This window comes from Siphateles boraxobius, unplaced genomic scaffold (assembly GCF_051911475.1).
Source record: "Siphateles boraxobius isolate OS27281-9 unplaced genomic scaffold, OSU_SipBor_1 68, whole genome shotgun sequence".
NCBI classification, from domain to species: Eukaryota; Metazoa; Chordata; class Actinopteri; order Cypriniformes; family Leuciscidae; genus Siphateles; species Siphateles boraxobius.
The window spans coordinates 844,088-860,000 of record NW_027509195.1 but is presented as its reverse complement, the minus strand read 5'-3'; the positions used below and the strand labels follow the sequence as shown (position 1 = coordinate 860,000).

At 38.0% G+C, this 15,913-nt stretch overlaps 1 protein-coding gene across 2 annotated transcripts in view; it reads left to right on the top strand.

The window, feature by feature from the left end:
• Nucleotides 1-15,913, top strand: part of slc2a4rg (SLC2A4 regulator) — a 64,748-nt gene that overhangs the window by 37,190 nt on the left and 11,645 nt on the right. For both annotated transcript variants that reach the window (XM_077214128.1, XM_077214129.1), the window contains exon 4: nucleotides 10,422-10,651. In XM_077214128.1, coding sequence (XP_077070243.1) covers nucleotides 10,422-10,651 — 230 coding nt within the window. The remainder of the gene's footprint in view (nucleotides 1-10,421; nucleotides 10,652-15,913) is intronic.

Sequence of the window (15,913 nt, the reverse complement as noted above, 5' to 3'; positions counted from 1 at the left end):
GATCTGTGATCAACAAAAGTTTATGATACTACACGTTTTGTCAATCAGGATAAATATCACAGATGAACACAACTTTTATGAATTTTGAAGCCTAAATGCACACACCAGAAGTGAAAGCTAAAGGTAGGCTATAAACGAACTACACCACTGTCGCTCGACTTCAAAGTCACCATCACTAAGCTTCCGCCAACTCTTTCAGTTTTTATCTAAAAATATTTCCCCAGAAAGTTTGAGTTAGCAATAGTTTATAAGAACACAATTTCCTACTGTACCTTTAAGACCTCTGGATGTAAATGACCTCTGTTATTACGATTAGCTAATCCCAGCGTAGTTCACACATTAGTTCTTTAGACTAGCTGTTGTAAATGTGACTACAAAATAACGCCACAGCCACAAAGATTTCTAAACGGGATGTTTTTGCAGATTTATTTCACAAAATAGTCTGTGTAGAAATTAGTTTTTGCATGGATATAATCATAGGTCTACATGGTCTTCGGACTTATATTTAAAAAGAGCAAAAAAAGTCCTGTTTTCAATTTTCTGTCCCCTTTAGCATGATGAAAGGAAAACCAGACTTGCTTTTGAATGGGTTTGTAAGTGCAGTGACTGGTCCGTCCTTCAGCTCAGGGCTTCCAAAACCAAAAGTATGCTGACAGATTTTCAGAAGAAAAGACAATAGACATTGTACAGCAATAGAAGTGCTTGAGCTCTCGCATTTATGTTTTATTAGACTTTAAATCTAAAACTTTTGTCCTTGAATGAAAATGACACCCTCATGTTGTTCCAAACCCATATGACACAAAAGAAGATATTTTGAGTAATATAGTGGTTGCTCTTTTCCATGTAGTTAGAATAGTTGGGTACTAATGCTTTCAAGCTTCTAAAGCTTTTAATCTCAAGTATAATCATTGACTTGGAGTCAGTGAGTCAAACTTAAAAAAAGGATCATTTTTGTGAACTGGATCAACTGATTTGTTATGAAGTGAAGCCAGAGATTGTTCTTTTTTGAAGAGCAGGATTTTTAATGTTAACTGGACTGTGGTGAAGCGTTCTTGTATTGCATTCGTTCTGACCTTTTCAGCGATTCTAGAACAAAATGAAAAGGGAGAGTATTCTTAAGCTGTGTCACTCCACAGTCCCTTACATTTGTGTCTTGGAAGGAACAGGCTGTTTTAATGGATCGCCTGAACTTTTTCCATGGAGGATTTCCCTCTCGTTTGTTGCTTTAGTTATTGAGTTACTCAAATCATCAGCTATCATTTAGTCTTAGCCGACCTTCTCTAGTTTTATATTGTACTATTTTAGTTGTCTAACATTAGGCTACGTCAATGATGGATTGTGGATGAACAGTTTATTTATTAATCCTTTATTGTTAATATAGGGGAGATTGGGGTGTCCGTTCAAAAGTTTGGAATCAGTAAGATTGACTATTTTATATTTTTGAAAGAATTTAATGAATTGTTCAGCCATTAAACTATATTCGTGTTCTGATTGGTTCATTCCATACAACGTTTTCAGCTGATCGATTTCACGTATTCATTGTCAATTCCCTTTGTAACCAATATACATCCAAATGAATACACTGTCTCTGCATGCTCTACAAATTCGTATTCTAGCCCTCCGCCTCCCCAGCACCACCTGCCTAGATCTGCTATGTGGTACTGCTGTATTTTTCATCAAATAAATGCAGCAAGAGAGTTTCAAAAACATTATGAATTCTCACTTAGCCCGATATTTTGATCGGTAGTGTACAAAATATTTGTCTCTTGATCATATACTTAGAAAGGGTGCCGCATATATTGCTGTAGAGGTTCAGTGATTAATAAAAAAAAGTTTTTTTTTTTTAAATGGCAGGTCAGCAATAATGATAGCAACAGTAAGATTTGCCTTCATAAACTGAAAATAAAGACTGCTACAAATTTTTTTGAAAATCAGTTCACTACATTCAAATATTCTGAATATTAAACCTTTTCCTTTATGAAAATGAGAATGTGCAGCAAAATAAGACTAACTTTTTCAACTCCATTGACGGAATTTTCCGGCTTTCCGTGTTTTCACTTTTATATGGTAGGGGGCACTATTACACATCTTCTGAAAAAGTACAGAATCTCCAGATCAAAACACTGGTGAAGAAGAAGCAGAAACAAGCGTTATATGTAAGCAGATGCATATGTAAAATAACGCGATCATCAACATTAAACAGCATATAAATCAAAACTGCCTAATGTTACCGAAAAAATGTTGACCCAGGAATAGCTATGTCACAGTGGGTTGCAGGAAGGCAGACGAAGACGAAGATTATTTCCAATACAATGTTTTAATGATAATCCAGAAGACAGGGCTGGTGATGGGAGGACGACTATCCCTTGGCAGTGAAGGTGGAGATGGTCCGCGAAGCACAGACCCAGAGCTCCCCAGTGCCGACGGACCTCGGCGGACTCGAGAGAGGGAGGAGTCCAGATGGTGACGAGGCTGATGACAACTGGGGGACGACCGACGGAGACCGAGCCGGTGGATCCGCAGGTGCAGACCGGTCGAGGGAGTGGAGCGACATTGCTGGTGCAGGAGACCCAGGCAATGTCGCGGCGACGAGCGCAGTAGTTGGAGCCAGAGGGCTGAGGTGGAGCCGGTGTGAGTGAGGACAGAGGCGATGCCGACGGGAAGGAGGAATCTGCTACAGCCAAAGTGGTGGAGAGACGAAGCGCAACGGATGGACCGCAAGTCCGTGGCCAAAACGTGTTGTGACAACTGACTAAGGGGGAGCCGGTGGGACGAGGGAATCTGGAGGAGCCACTAGACTGCGGGTCTCTGGTGGAGCCGAAGGTCGGAGGAGCCAAGACGGAGCCGACAGGTCGGGGGGCCGAGATGGAGTAAAGAGATCCGAGGCTGGAGACGGAGCAGAAGGATCCTCCAGGATAGGACCTGCGGCTCAACGTCAATGCAGGGACTCCCGGAGACGGCGCAGGGCTGCAAGCATGGGACTGGAGGACTGGCTGAGATCTGTGGTGCTGCCGATGAAACAAGACTTGAGAGAGCAAAGGTAATCATGACACAGTTCACACACTGGATAAAGCAAAAATTTATTCACAGTTCTCTTTGAGTAATACAGATGATTCAGATAGCGGGTGGGATAGGGTGGGAGTTGACAAGTCCCCGTCGAAGTCTATCAGTCAGTCCTCCTTCTCAGTTCCCTCGGCCGCTGGTGTCTCGGGCTCACACCCCTGCTCAGGTCTGCGGGGGGCTCACGTGACTTCTCCGCGGTTGTGAAACGGGCTCTGGGTCTGGCAGTGCTCTGGATCGGGGCACGACGCTCTACAGACACCTGATGATGGTCTCCTTCCAGTGCAGATCTGTGGTGTCTGGGAGGTCGATAGGATGGTGGAAGGTTGCCCCGATCCAGAACAAGGTCTTCAGTGTTTTGTCGTCCAGAGAGTTGGTGACGGCCAAACAAAGAAAATTCTTGACAAAAGAAAAGAAATCATGGCTCTGAGCCTGGACGATAAACTTTGCCCGTTCGTCCATATTGGGCATCATCCGTCACGGGTTGCAGGAAGGCAGGCGAAGAAGAAGATAATTTCCAATACAATGTTTTAATAATAATCCAGAAGACAGGTAAACAGGCTAACACACACTTATACACAACGGTGATCGGACAGAGAATGAACGTGAGGGACCAACTTGTATAGCAAACACAAATGAGGATGGTTAATAGAACACAGCTGACACATATTGACTTACCGAAACACAGGAACACATGATGAACATGAAAACAAACTAAAAGTCCATGATAATGAAACTAGGCCGAACATAATGTGACAAGCTATAGGACTGTGAAGCTTTGGAAGCTCAATCTACTCCATCTCTGTTTATTTTTTATCATTGTTCTGAATGATCCGATCTGAATGTAGTCTTTGACAAAAATGCGTTTCTCAGCTTTTTGCTCAAAATGTTTTTTTTTTTAATGAAACTTACACACATTCAAGTGTTGATAAAAAAAGAATGCATTAAGATAATATAAAACTGAGTTGGTCTGTTCTGTCTTATGATATATTTTATGTTTAGATATACATACAACAAAATATTCTTGGGGCCATTAACATTTTGTGAAAATGTAAAACAAATACTGGCTTTGGCTGGCAACTGCAACGCTGCTGGGGAAAGAGTTAAAATGACATTGGACATTAGTAAATTAGTGTTTATTTTTGTATGACTATTATTTCTGTCACTTTGATATAGATGGTTTTAGTTGAGGACACATATCCTGAAATATTATTATATCTCATTACTCTTGCCTAGAGGACAATTTAAGTAAAAAGTGGCACAGCTTTCCTTACTTTCCATTACTATTTAATCTAGGACATTGGCCTTGGAATTGGATTTTATTTGTTTTTCATTTTGCATTGTCATTTTTTTATATATTTAATGCAAACACATTGCCCATCTGGGAAATTAAAGACTTCTTATACTGTATCCTGGTGGCTACACAAATAAAAGACAAGAGTCCCTTTCCTCCCCACCAGGACTAAATAAATATGGCCTGCTGGTAGCTCAGTATAGTCTCATGTAGCCTAAAGACTAACGGCATAAGGCCCCCTCAAGGCAGCTTGTTCTCACCAAGACTGTCTGACAGACTTATAAGCGACCAGCCACAGTTTAGGTTTATGTGAAATGGATTACACCAAAGTAAAACACTCATGTGGTGAAAAAAAAATCAAACAATGGTACATCAATCTTCTTATAGGACTGAAGCAGCAACTACATGCTTAAAAATAAAGGTTGTTCATTGGCATTGATCGTTCAATGAAGAACCTTTAACATCAATGGAACCTTTCAAGTGCATGAAATGTTCTTTATAGTGGAAAAAGGTTCTTGAGATTATTAAAATGTTCTTCGCAGTAAGAAAAAAGTGGTTCTTTAAGAACTGTTCACTGAAAGGTTCTTTGGGGAACCAAGAATGGTTCTTCTATGGCATCACTGCTGACCGGAATGGGATGTTAAACAGTGACTTAGAGTCAGTGAGTCAAACTGTGTAGGGCCACTTAGATTACAATTCATTCCTGTCGCTTTTGGTGCCCTTGAGCCTAACACTTAACCCTTAAATCATGGTACTTCAGAGAGTTGGTTCCTGTAATTAGTGCACTGTAAGCCACTTTGAATGAAAAACATTTGCTGAACTGCAAGTGCACACTTGCTGGAAGAACCCAGACCATTATCCTAAGAGGTCAAGTGGCATGAAATGGAGGTGATTTGTCCTTTTGGAGTCATTCAAGGTCAGCACAGCTTGAACTGTTGCTCAAGGTTGTGTGACATGTCTTTAAGCATAGTGATTTAGTTGTTTAAGTTAGCTTGTTCAGGGTTGTAATTGCTTAAAATCAGCTGGACTGTGTGTCTTTTTCTTAACTGTGTATGTATGGTATATTTTTAGAATTGTGTTTACAGCCATTATGTTTTTATCAAACATCAGTCAATGATCATTTATTAATCTAGGTTCATGTTAAAGGTATACAATGTAACTATTGGCCCTCTAGCAGTTCAAAAATGAAATTGCATGCATTTTGCAGAAGAACATTGTCTTTGTCTTTGTTTTGGTTGTGCTTGCGCTCTGCGCGACTGTGCGGATGAATATGACCCTTCACAATAGATAATGCTTTATAATGCACTCTGTTAGAGAGCTACATATGGCAATTCATCTGTTCTATAATATGCCTTACTCACCTGTTGAGTTACAAACGCATCTCGCATCACTTTCACAACTTTTCAAATCCCTCAGTCCTCGCCATCTCCAAAAAGCCAAGCCAATGTTGATTCTGGTTTTATTACGAGCTCTGTGTGTTCTCTGTTTCCCAGCAGACTCTCCTCTGTTCAGCGTTTGTTTAAAACAGATGATTACCCGGAGGTTGGAGATTTAGCTGATCCATGTCAATCTTTCTAGTTCATTGTGACAACCAACTAACCTCTGCCCCGCTCACACCATATACACGTCAAAGTAGCTGGAGCAACTTTTCTCTGTGTACGGATATGATGAGACACACACAGGAGTGAATAGCGCATTTACACAATTTACCGCAAAAACCATCCTGACAGGCCTTAAATATAAACACTTATAATAGGCTTACCATAGTGAACCAGGGTAAGACAAAACACGTTTTGGAAAGATTGATGATGTATTGACTCATTATTTAAATTATTTTTTAGTTTTAAACTATCAAAAAGTTACATCTTTAATTTTACAAGTTATACCTTTAATTTCTACATTTACTAATACATTTTTAATAATTGTACTATGAACAAACATGAATTAACCATAACCTACACTTTAAAAAACGCTGGGTTAAAAGGTCACTGTGATTTTGACAAGTACATAAACATTGTCGATCCTGCGGCGACATTCCTGTCTTAACCCTATCCCTACCGCTAAACCTAACCCTACCCATAACTTATACGTAAAATCAGAGGGAAATCATAGGTGAATAAGAATGGTGTATAAGCCCCTAACCCTTGTTGTACGCCTATGACATTAACTGTAAACCTATCCCTCAAATCTGATTGGTTGATTGGAATGTTGTTCCACATTAGAACTACTTGGAAGTTAGTACTATTTGGTGAAATCACGGTCACCGGGTTAAAAACAACCCTTTTTTTATCTTTTTTTTTATACTTCATTCATGAATTAGTCTCTAAAGATTATCTTAAATACTCTAAACTTTTGTAAAATATTCCACACAACCAAATGATATTTTACAGTGTAGCATATTTTATAGTCTTTAATATGTAGACTATACGATATTGCCTACATTTAAACAAACATCAGAAGTAAAAATGAAACATTTAGAAGTATTTCAAGTGCAATCGACCAGTCTCTGTTATAGCGTTTCCACCGTAACAGCGCTGGTTCTCGTGCCGGAGCTGTAATCGTGTTTGGTGGGGGAACTGCTAACTTCATCTGCTAACTGCTAACGTCCCTGTATGTTGCTTTGCATAAAATGAAATTATTACACAGTTACCATTTTATAGATCAAATAAATTATACACAAACCTGTATTCTACAGAAGTATTCATCCAATTGGATGGCGCAAAAAGCCTGCGATAAATAACCCAACCGCTGAGTTGTTACCTCTGACCCAGCAACTGGGTAACACAAAATATACCCCCCAAAAAACAGTTTTTGGATTGAAAAAAACAATGTATATTAATAAACGCTGCGTAAAATTTAAATCGTTGCGTTTGCAACGTCTTCCCTCAACTGTGAAACTCTTCTATATATAAAATGATAATCGAGAGGAGAATTTCTCCCGCAGAAATCAGCTAAAGACAACAAATCATCCGCAATCCCTCTGAAAACATTCAGATTCACCTGCCATTTTTGCGTCGCTCACCTCGAACCCGTCTTCAAACTCCCACTAATGACGTATGGTCTCTCTAACTGTCCAATGACAGTGCGTGTTACATTTACAAGTGGGAGACAGGTGAAAGGTGATTGGTTGTGTACTGTCCAATGGCATTTTTTAACTCGATTGACAAATGGATAAAGAAAAGCATTTGGCAAACCGACAAAGAAAAGCATTTGGCAAATAGGGCCCTGTCCCAAATGGCACACTTCCTCAGAGTCCACACTTCGGTGACGTCATGTAGTGCAGACCTATAGGGCCCTTAGTGCGAGTCCGCAAGGGCGCATTGAGAGGTATTTTTGGGACAGATTCGATCGTCACGCCGGAAACAGGAAGAAGGTCTCAGCCCAGACGTCGAAGCTGAATAAACTTAAAGGTCATCTCATCAGTCCCTTTATTAGAAAAATATCACAAATATCATTAAAAAAATTACAGTCTTTTGCATCGAGAACAGGATTTATTTTATTTTCCCAAATCTTATGTCCATGTGAACTACACAGCCTGCTTTTACTGCTATAATTGGGCATTAGAATAGATGTCATGGTTATGTAAATGATCAATACAGTTGTACATAATAATACATAATGTTCAATTTTAACACAAAATTAAAATGTAAATGAGTTTAAGAAAAATTTGTAGGTTTCAATATTCATACTACGTTTATATGACTCAGTAAAGCCATGACATTCGGTTCTATTTATGTAATGAATCAAAATGCGATCGTATTATTTAACACGCTATTATTATGTTTGAGATATCAACCACTGGTCGATAAATTTTGTATAAACTGTAAGTAACAACTGGTAAAATGTACGCCTATATCATAAAGCCATGTTAACAGTCCGTGAGCGAAATCTCCTCCCATCCGTTTTCTGATTGGCATTTCGCAAGGATTCCTGGGTAGTTAAAGTGCGTCGAGCCTGCATCTATGCGGGCTTCGCGGAAGACCGCTTCAAGGGTACAAAGGGGGCGCTGCTGAGCACACTTCAGAGCGTTAAAATGCTAAATGGGACGGCCTACGGACTCGTAGACTCGGCGAGCACGCGCAAGTCCACGAGACCCAAAGTCCCCATGAAGTGCGCCATTTGGGACAGGCCCTAGATAGAGAAATGGTTTGCCAAATGTTTTAAAAAAGCGATTTAACATGTGCTTTTAAAATGATGTATTAAAGTACTTTTTACGTTTTATTAATCTACGTTTAAAAACATGAATTAAATAAACAAATTTAAATGTGTCTATTTATTTATACATTTAAAATGTTTTTATTTATTTATTGTTTTATGGTTTTATTGCAATACATTTAAAAACACAAATTAAATAAACAACTTTAAAAATGTCTATTAATTTGTCCATTTAAAAGTGATTTATTTATATACATTTTTATGTTTGAATTATTAAATTGATATATTGAATCTTCATTTTATTTTTAAGTGGCACTCCTGGTCCTCCATAGTAAACAAGGTCATGTGTTGCAATTTAAAAAAACATTTCTTTGACTAAAACTGCCACAGGCAACATAACATGGTGTGAAAACAATTTCTGTCACGCATTAATGAAATAACACAATGGCTTTAGTGTGCCTCTCTTATTTTATCTTGATCCAGTGTTGTGAGCTATCTTTCTTCTTCTTCTTCTTCTTCTTCTTCTTCTTCTTCTTCTTCTTCTTCTTCTTCTTCTTCTTCTTCTTCTTCTTCTTCTTCTTCTTCTTCTTCTTCTTCTTCTTCTTCTTCTTCTTCTTCTTCTTCTTCTTCTTCTTCTTCTTCTTCTTCTTCTTCTTCTTCTTCTTCTTCTTCTTCTTCTTCTTTGTTGTATGTTCTCATCAACTCAGAGTGACTAAACAATATAAAATATTCACAAACAAATCTATACTATTCACACCGGGTCTAATGCCAAATTTCCTGGATTCTGTGAGAGAAAGGATATCTTGGCATATATGTCATGCTCACTTTAACAGAAATTGGACTAGCCTTTAAATAATAATTGCGGTATAGGTTTGGATAGATGCCATTTTGCTTTGGTAAGATACCAGCCCATATTAAAGAGGATCTATTATGCTCCTTTACATGTTCAACTTTGTGTGATGTTGCTGTTTGAGCATGAACAAGGTCTGCAAAGTTACATTGCACAAAGCTACTCCTAATGGAGTTATTCTCTTTATCAGTAACACTGAATATCGCCTCCATTGAGTTTTCTTCCGGGAACAAACACGTCACAATATTCCTCATTTAAATAATTCCCAACCAAGACATGCGCTAAATAAAGGGGACAAGGCCTGCTTGATTTGGGTTTTTTGAGGGGGGTTGTTGAGTTTTAATTAGTTGTGTTGTTTTGTCTTTTATTCTATCTTATTTTGTGTTTTTTGGTTGTGTTGTGTTTGTTTGTTTTTTGGTGTTTCGATCATTTTATTTTGGTGTTTTGTTTTTTGTGTTGAATCTGTTTGATGTGTTTACTAGGGGTGTTGAAAATGTATCGTTTCTATGATGCATCGCGACGCTAACGTGAACGATTCTGCATCGATGCAGTAATAGACCATAATCGATTATTGGCGTAATATCCTACTAACGTTTCTGGTCTCACTAGCGTAAAATGCCGGAGGGAGGCGGAACACAAAAGTGAGTGCACCCACTATTTTAACATTCACAGTGCGAGAGCGTGTGTGTGCGTGTGTGTTAGTGAGTGTGCGTGCGTGCGAATGTGTGTGCGTGTGAGCGTTATTGTAACTTGAGTAGGGTTTAGTAGTGTTCATTAGTTCTAATTGCTGCTGTGTTCAGACTTAAGTTTTGTTAGAATACATTCAGGAAGTGTACATTCTTGGAGCAGATCAAATAAAAAGGTTCATATCTGACTGTTTGTATTCATTGACGAAAGTGTAGCCATGTGCAGTAAATAATTGAAATCAAATTGAATCCTGAGATCAGTGATGATTCACACCTCTAGTGTTTACTGCTGACTTCTAATAGCCTAACGGGTCAGTGAAACTGTCAAAGCTCATTTCTTGCTTTTAAAACTGCTGTGTTCTGTCTTGGTTTGTAGATCTGGCTAGTAAGGGCTGGAAGGAGAGCCTGTCTGCCAGCTACAGCAGCTCCACCAGTGGGAACTGGAGCTGGGACGCCAGTGACCAATCGGTGCCCTCCACGCCGTCCCCGCCCCTCTCCAACCATGCCGGCAAGAGCTTCCTGCTTTCCTCCCAGAGTGATGACAACAATGAGGACACGGAGAGTACTCACTTCCTGTTTGAGGACCCCATCCCCCGGAAACGAAAGGTAGGGGTCAGGTCATATGAGAAAACAGAGTGGACATGTGTGGTTTATCAAGCCTTAGTAACAATGCAGAGTTCTGATGGTGGCAGTGAATTTACCTTCAGTAATTTAAGAGCTCCTTTAAGGCGAGACACTACAGGTGAATAGGGTAATTCTTTTAACTATCAGATATCACCATGAAACTTTGCCAGTTGATTACTTACATTAAGATGAGAAAAAAATGTAATACAAGTTTTCTGTAATTTAATGTTTAAATATGCAAATGAGGCATTGTCTAATTAAATATGCGCTATTTTGCATATATTTTAAAAAACGAAATCTGAGTATTGGACAAAGCCAGGTTCAAAATTATTTTTTCATTGTGTTCACATATTAGATGGGGAAAAATTACATAGTGATTTATGGATATCTACTTTTGTTATCCTGTAAATCAGAATATACTGCCAATAGCCTTAAAAAATGATTTTCACCATGTTTTGGGGAATAAAATGTTATATAAATCAGGCTAGGAATAATACATTTACAAATCCCTCTGTAAATGTCTTCATAATTAAACTAGGTACAAGACTGAAAAGTTTGGTGTGTATAGGTGCTACTGGAGTGGAGATTTCGGACTTGGACTATGAGAGAAAAGTCATTTTGAGAAAACGGGCTTTAAAGATTTTGCATCAGCCAATGAGATTGCGCATTTAGAGTAAAATCCCCCCTTTTACTTTCGCGATTGGTTGCTGATGAAAAAGGAAATGACCATATTTGGATCCGGCAGTCTTGTTCAGGAGAGAGAGAGCTTTCTAACGGTGTGTGTGATGACAGGGTGCAGATCGCGATCGTGGAGCAGTGGGAGGATTTATAACGACAACTTTTAATGAATTTATGAGAAATCTACAGACGCAAACAGACAAAGTGTAGTAAAATAAAGACCCAAATGTGTATTTCGGACTTTTTTTCACCACAAGTCTGAAAGAAGACATGTTATTGAAGACAAATATCCCAAAATCTCAAAATTGATCAGTGAAAAAAAACCCGTCTCGCCTTAAACACATCAGCTTGGCTCTGACACAAGAAGTCTTGTCACCGACGTGATGGAGTGTTTTCGTTCTCTCTTTCATTCTCCCCCTTTTCGGCCCCTCTTCTATTCAGTTTTTTGTAGTGTGGAATCATTCCAGAACGTGAATGTGGTTTCAATGTCAGGAAGACATTAGCCTTTCTGCCTGTTCAACTTGTTTTGGTAGAGGGTGTGTGTGTGTGTGTGTGTGTGTGTGTGTGTGTGTGAGTGTGTGTGTGTGAGTGTGTGTATGGGGGGGGGGGGGGGGAGGGGGGGGGGGGTTCCGTTACAGATCCACTTGATCTTATCCTTTAACAGCGCTACACACATCTTAACACAAGTTTTTCACACAATTCCCGAGTGCACAATCTTGTATAAATGGATCCTGTCCTACAAGCCTCTTTTTGAAGAAAAGGAGAAAAGTTTTTTTTTTCTTTTATTCTTTACTTTTTTTTATACAGACTATTTCTCAATTCTGATGCAATATGTGCAATTCCAGATATTGGACGGAGAAATGAATTGGCAGAAACAGGACAGAAAAACTTTCCTTAAGTGATATCAGACATTTAAAAGTAATATTTTGGGTTCAGTAGAGTTAAATGTAAGTATCTATAGCAGTTCATTAGAACAGAAAATATTTTTAAGGCTTTTTTAATGTTTATGAAAGAGGTCTCTTATGCTTATCAAGCATGTGATAATTATAAAAATATATTGTATCTACATGTGAATTATAAAAATACAGTAAAACAAAACTGTAAATGTAATTTATTCCTGTGCTCAAAGCTGAATTCTCAGCACCATTACTCCAGTCTTCAATGTCACATGATCCTTCAGAAATCATTCTAATATAATGATTTGATGTTCAAGAAACATTTATTATTATTATTATCAATGTTGAAAACAGTTGTGCTGCTTCATATTTTTGTGGAAACCGTGATGCATTTAAAATAACAGCATTTATCTGAAATAGAAATCTTTTGTAAAATTATAAATGTCTTTGCTGTCACTTTTGATCCATTTAAAGCATCTTTGCTGAATGAAAGTATTAACTTCTTAAAAACCTTTTGAACGACAGAAACAAAAATCACATTTACAGCAAGGCACTTGCTATGGAAATTAATAAAGCAAGGCACTGCACTGGAATAAATGTTTAAAAACATACTGTTACAAAAAGACTTCGACTTTCACTATCATTGTTAATATAGGAATGCTTGCTGAATGCTGACCATATCTGTGCAAAGTAATATCCAGTCTTTCAATTCCTGTCAGGACCATGTAAAGTTTGTAAACCAAGGAACTTTGCAAGATATAACTTGAAGTTTATCTACAGTAGATAAACAGATCATTACAACCCCACACAACTTTACTTTTGACTTTAAAGCTCAAATAACACTTTTTTTTGTTGAGAACACATAATATAATTAAGTTCTGCTGTGAAAATATCATACAGTATTATACATGTTTGGTATCATTTGAAATGTCTCAGTGCGACTGCTACAAATGTCTCATTCCCAGAGAAGTAAATTAAAAGGTAATAAAGTTCTTGAGAGTTTAGAGATAACTTGCACACAGAGGAGGAGTGTGTCTTCCAGGCAAATGGCATTCTGCTCCCAAAATGTGTAAACTAAATGCAAATTCCCATTTGTAGCAAATGTTTCCTTGTGAAAGAAGTTTCTGTCTATATAAAGAAATGCAACAAGAGGCTCAGGGCGATTTGTAACTCAAATTAGCCCATGATGCGGAGTGTATGCAAAACACTTTGCATCATGTATTTTATAATGTCAGGTTCGCATCTTCTCTCTATTCCAGAGCATTTAATGTTTTGTGTTTATTATCTTTGAACTGATTATGAAATTTGCATGATACATTTACCTGACATAATAAATTGTTACGTTTGATTTTATTCCGAGATGTCCGACTGACTCTGAGATTGTTTTCCCAAGTAAATTAAACGAGTTAGTTTTGCGCCAGATTAGTGACGATTAATATTTGGCACTAATTCAAGTGTACATGGTTTGCAAAGATGAGTGAATTTCCATTTAGAACAGAAAAAATGGCTTACCTCTGTTTTAATTTAATGTTACTTTAGATAAGTGTACGTGGGAAACCACGGCTTGGACAATCCAAAGCTATTATAAGTGAAGTAATGTTGGTCAATTTATATCTGTAATAGTGGCCATACCTTTACTGAAGTAAACGTGACTTTAATGTCAAGTGTATGCAATCACGTGGGCTATACCAAAGTATCTTTGATTGTGTAAGCGTGAATGCGACCAATCTCTGGTATATAGCCAATTACCTCTGTTTGGTGACCGAAGCTGGCAAGCTTGTGATCGTGAGTCCCGCGTTAAACAAGCCGCGAGGACCTCCGAGCGACATATATTTTACCCGTTCATATTAGGAAGATAAGTGAACAGTTAAAAGGAATAATCAAACATTCGCTCACATTTAATGATGCTCGGATATCATTAAAACCTTTTTCATTTGTGGAGTCAGATGAAATAACGAGGTAATACATATGAGAAAATGTATTTCATTTAATCTTGTTGTGTTGCGTGAAAGGAAAGACAGTAACGCGCAGAGACCTTCACCCGTTCTATCGGATGCCGCCATTGGGCCGATCTAGGCGGGCTTACATTGCTAATGGAAATTCTGTCATAACTCTCTTAAAAGATCCCAACAGGAGCAAATAAGAATACACTGAGAGACCCTACTAAAAAACGTTTAGTTTTTTTTGTCATTTTAAAAGAATCCTTAAGGGATTGAAGAAGCCCTTTCAGATTATGTTAGAAACCCCATTAGCCATCTTGTACGCAACTAAAATTTAGTCGAAATGTTGAAGACAGAATTCAAAATAAATAGATAGTAGAGTTGTTTATTTCACGCTGGTGCGCGTTACATAATGTTTAAAATGGGTTCAGCTGATTTTTGGCTTGAGTGTGACTCTCCTGTGTGTGTGTGTGTGTGTGTGTGTGTGTGCGTGTGTGTGTGTGTGCGTGTGTGTGTGTGTGTGTGTGTGTGTGTGTGTGTGTGTGTGTGTGTATAGAGACAGATGGATGTGTCCCATACTGCTAGTGCTTGTCTTAGGCATCAGCGCTGGCTACCTCCTCTATTATTTCAGCTCAGCAGAGGCCTCCATGCATGCCTATATGTCCTGCTATAGCCAATAAAAACCACTGTGAATGAAGGAGACGAGAGAAAAAAACAAAGTTCTTTGAAGCCAACCAAGCCAAATGCTGAGCAGCCGGGTGAAGTGTAACTCAAGAGGACTGGCTGTTCATTCATAAAGACGGATGGAAACATACACTTCCCAGTCGCTTTTGGTTTTCTGACGAGAGGAAATGTTTCATAGGCGTGTGTGATCTGTGAAAGGGTTAAAATCATCAGCCTTGAGAACAGCCAAGAGCATTTGGATGTTTTTGTGTGTGAGCAGACACACACCCACTCATTGACTCAGTGAACAGGTCCAGACATGTTTCAGAGTTACTGTGATCATTTTTCTCACATATTAAGCTCCTGGTGAGATTTATCAGAAGAAATAATGATAATATCATTTTGGCTCTCTGTTTGTTCTGGTGTCTCATTGGGTGCAAGGGGGTAAAAGGCGCTTGTGATTTCCGTCATAATAAATATCTAAAAGTATATTTAGCATAATTTTTTGTAAATAAAAAAATATAAAAAATAAATGATTATGATTTTATATATTTATCAATAAATGTATTTTACTAGTAAATTTACAAGTAAATATAGTGTATTTTATACATCTAGAAGTGTATAAAACTTTTTAAAAAGGGTACAAAATATATCTATTTCAAATAAATATTGTTTTGTTGAACTTTACTCATCAAAGAATCCTAAAAGAAAAATGTTTTATCACAGTTTCCCTAAAAATATTGCACAGCACAATTGTTTTCAACATTGATGATGATGATAATAATAAGAATGATATCAGAATGATCATGTGACTGAAGACTGTAGTAGTGATGCTGAAAATTCAGATTTACCATCACAGGAATACATTACATTTTCATTTTATTTAATCATGAAGTTTTTCTCCATTTTGGCACTTGTTGAGTGTTAACTTTGGACATTGGATGTGAAGTAAAAATCGCAGTAGAGTGTGTGAGAGACTGATTCATCGTTTTTGAATCACCTACATAAACGCAGAAACCAAACATGTTAGATAAACACAGATGAGATTTAGAGCGAGAGGAGAAACA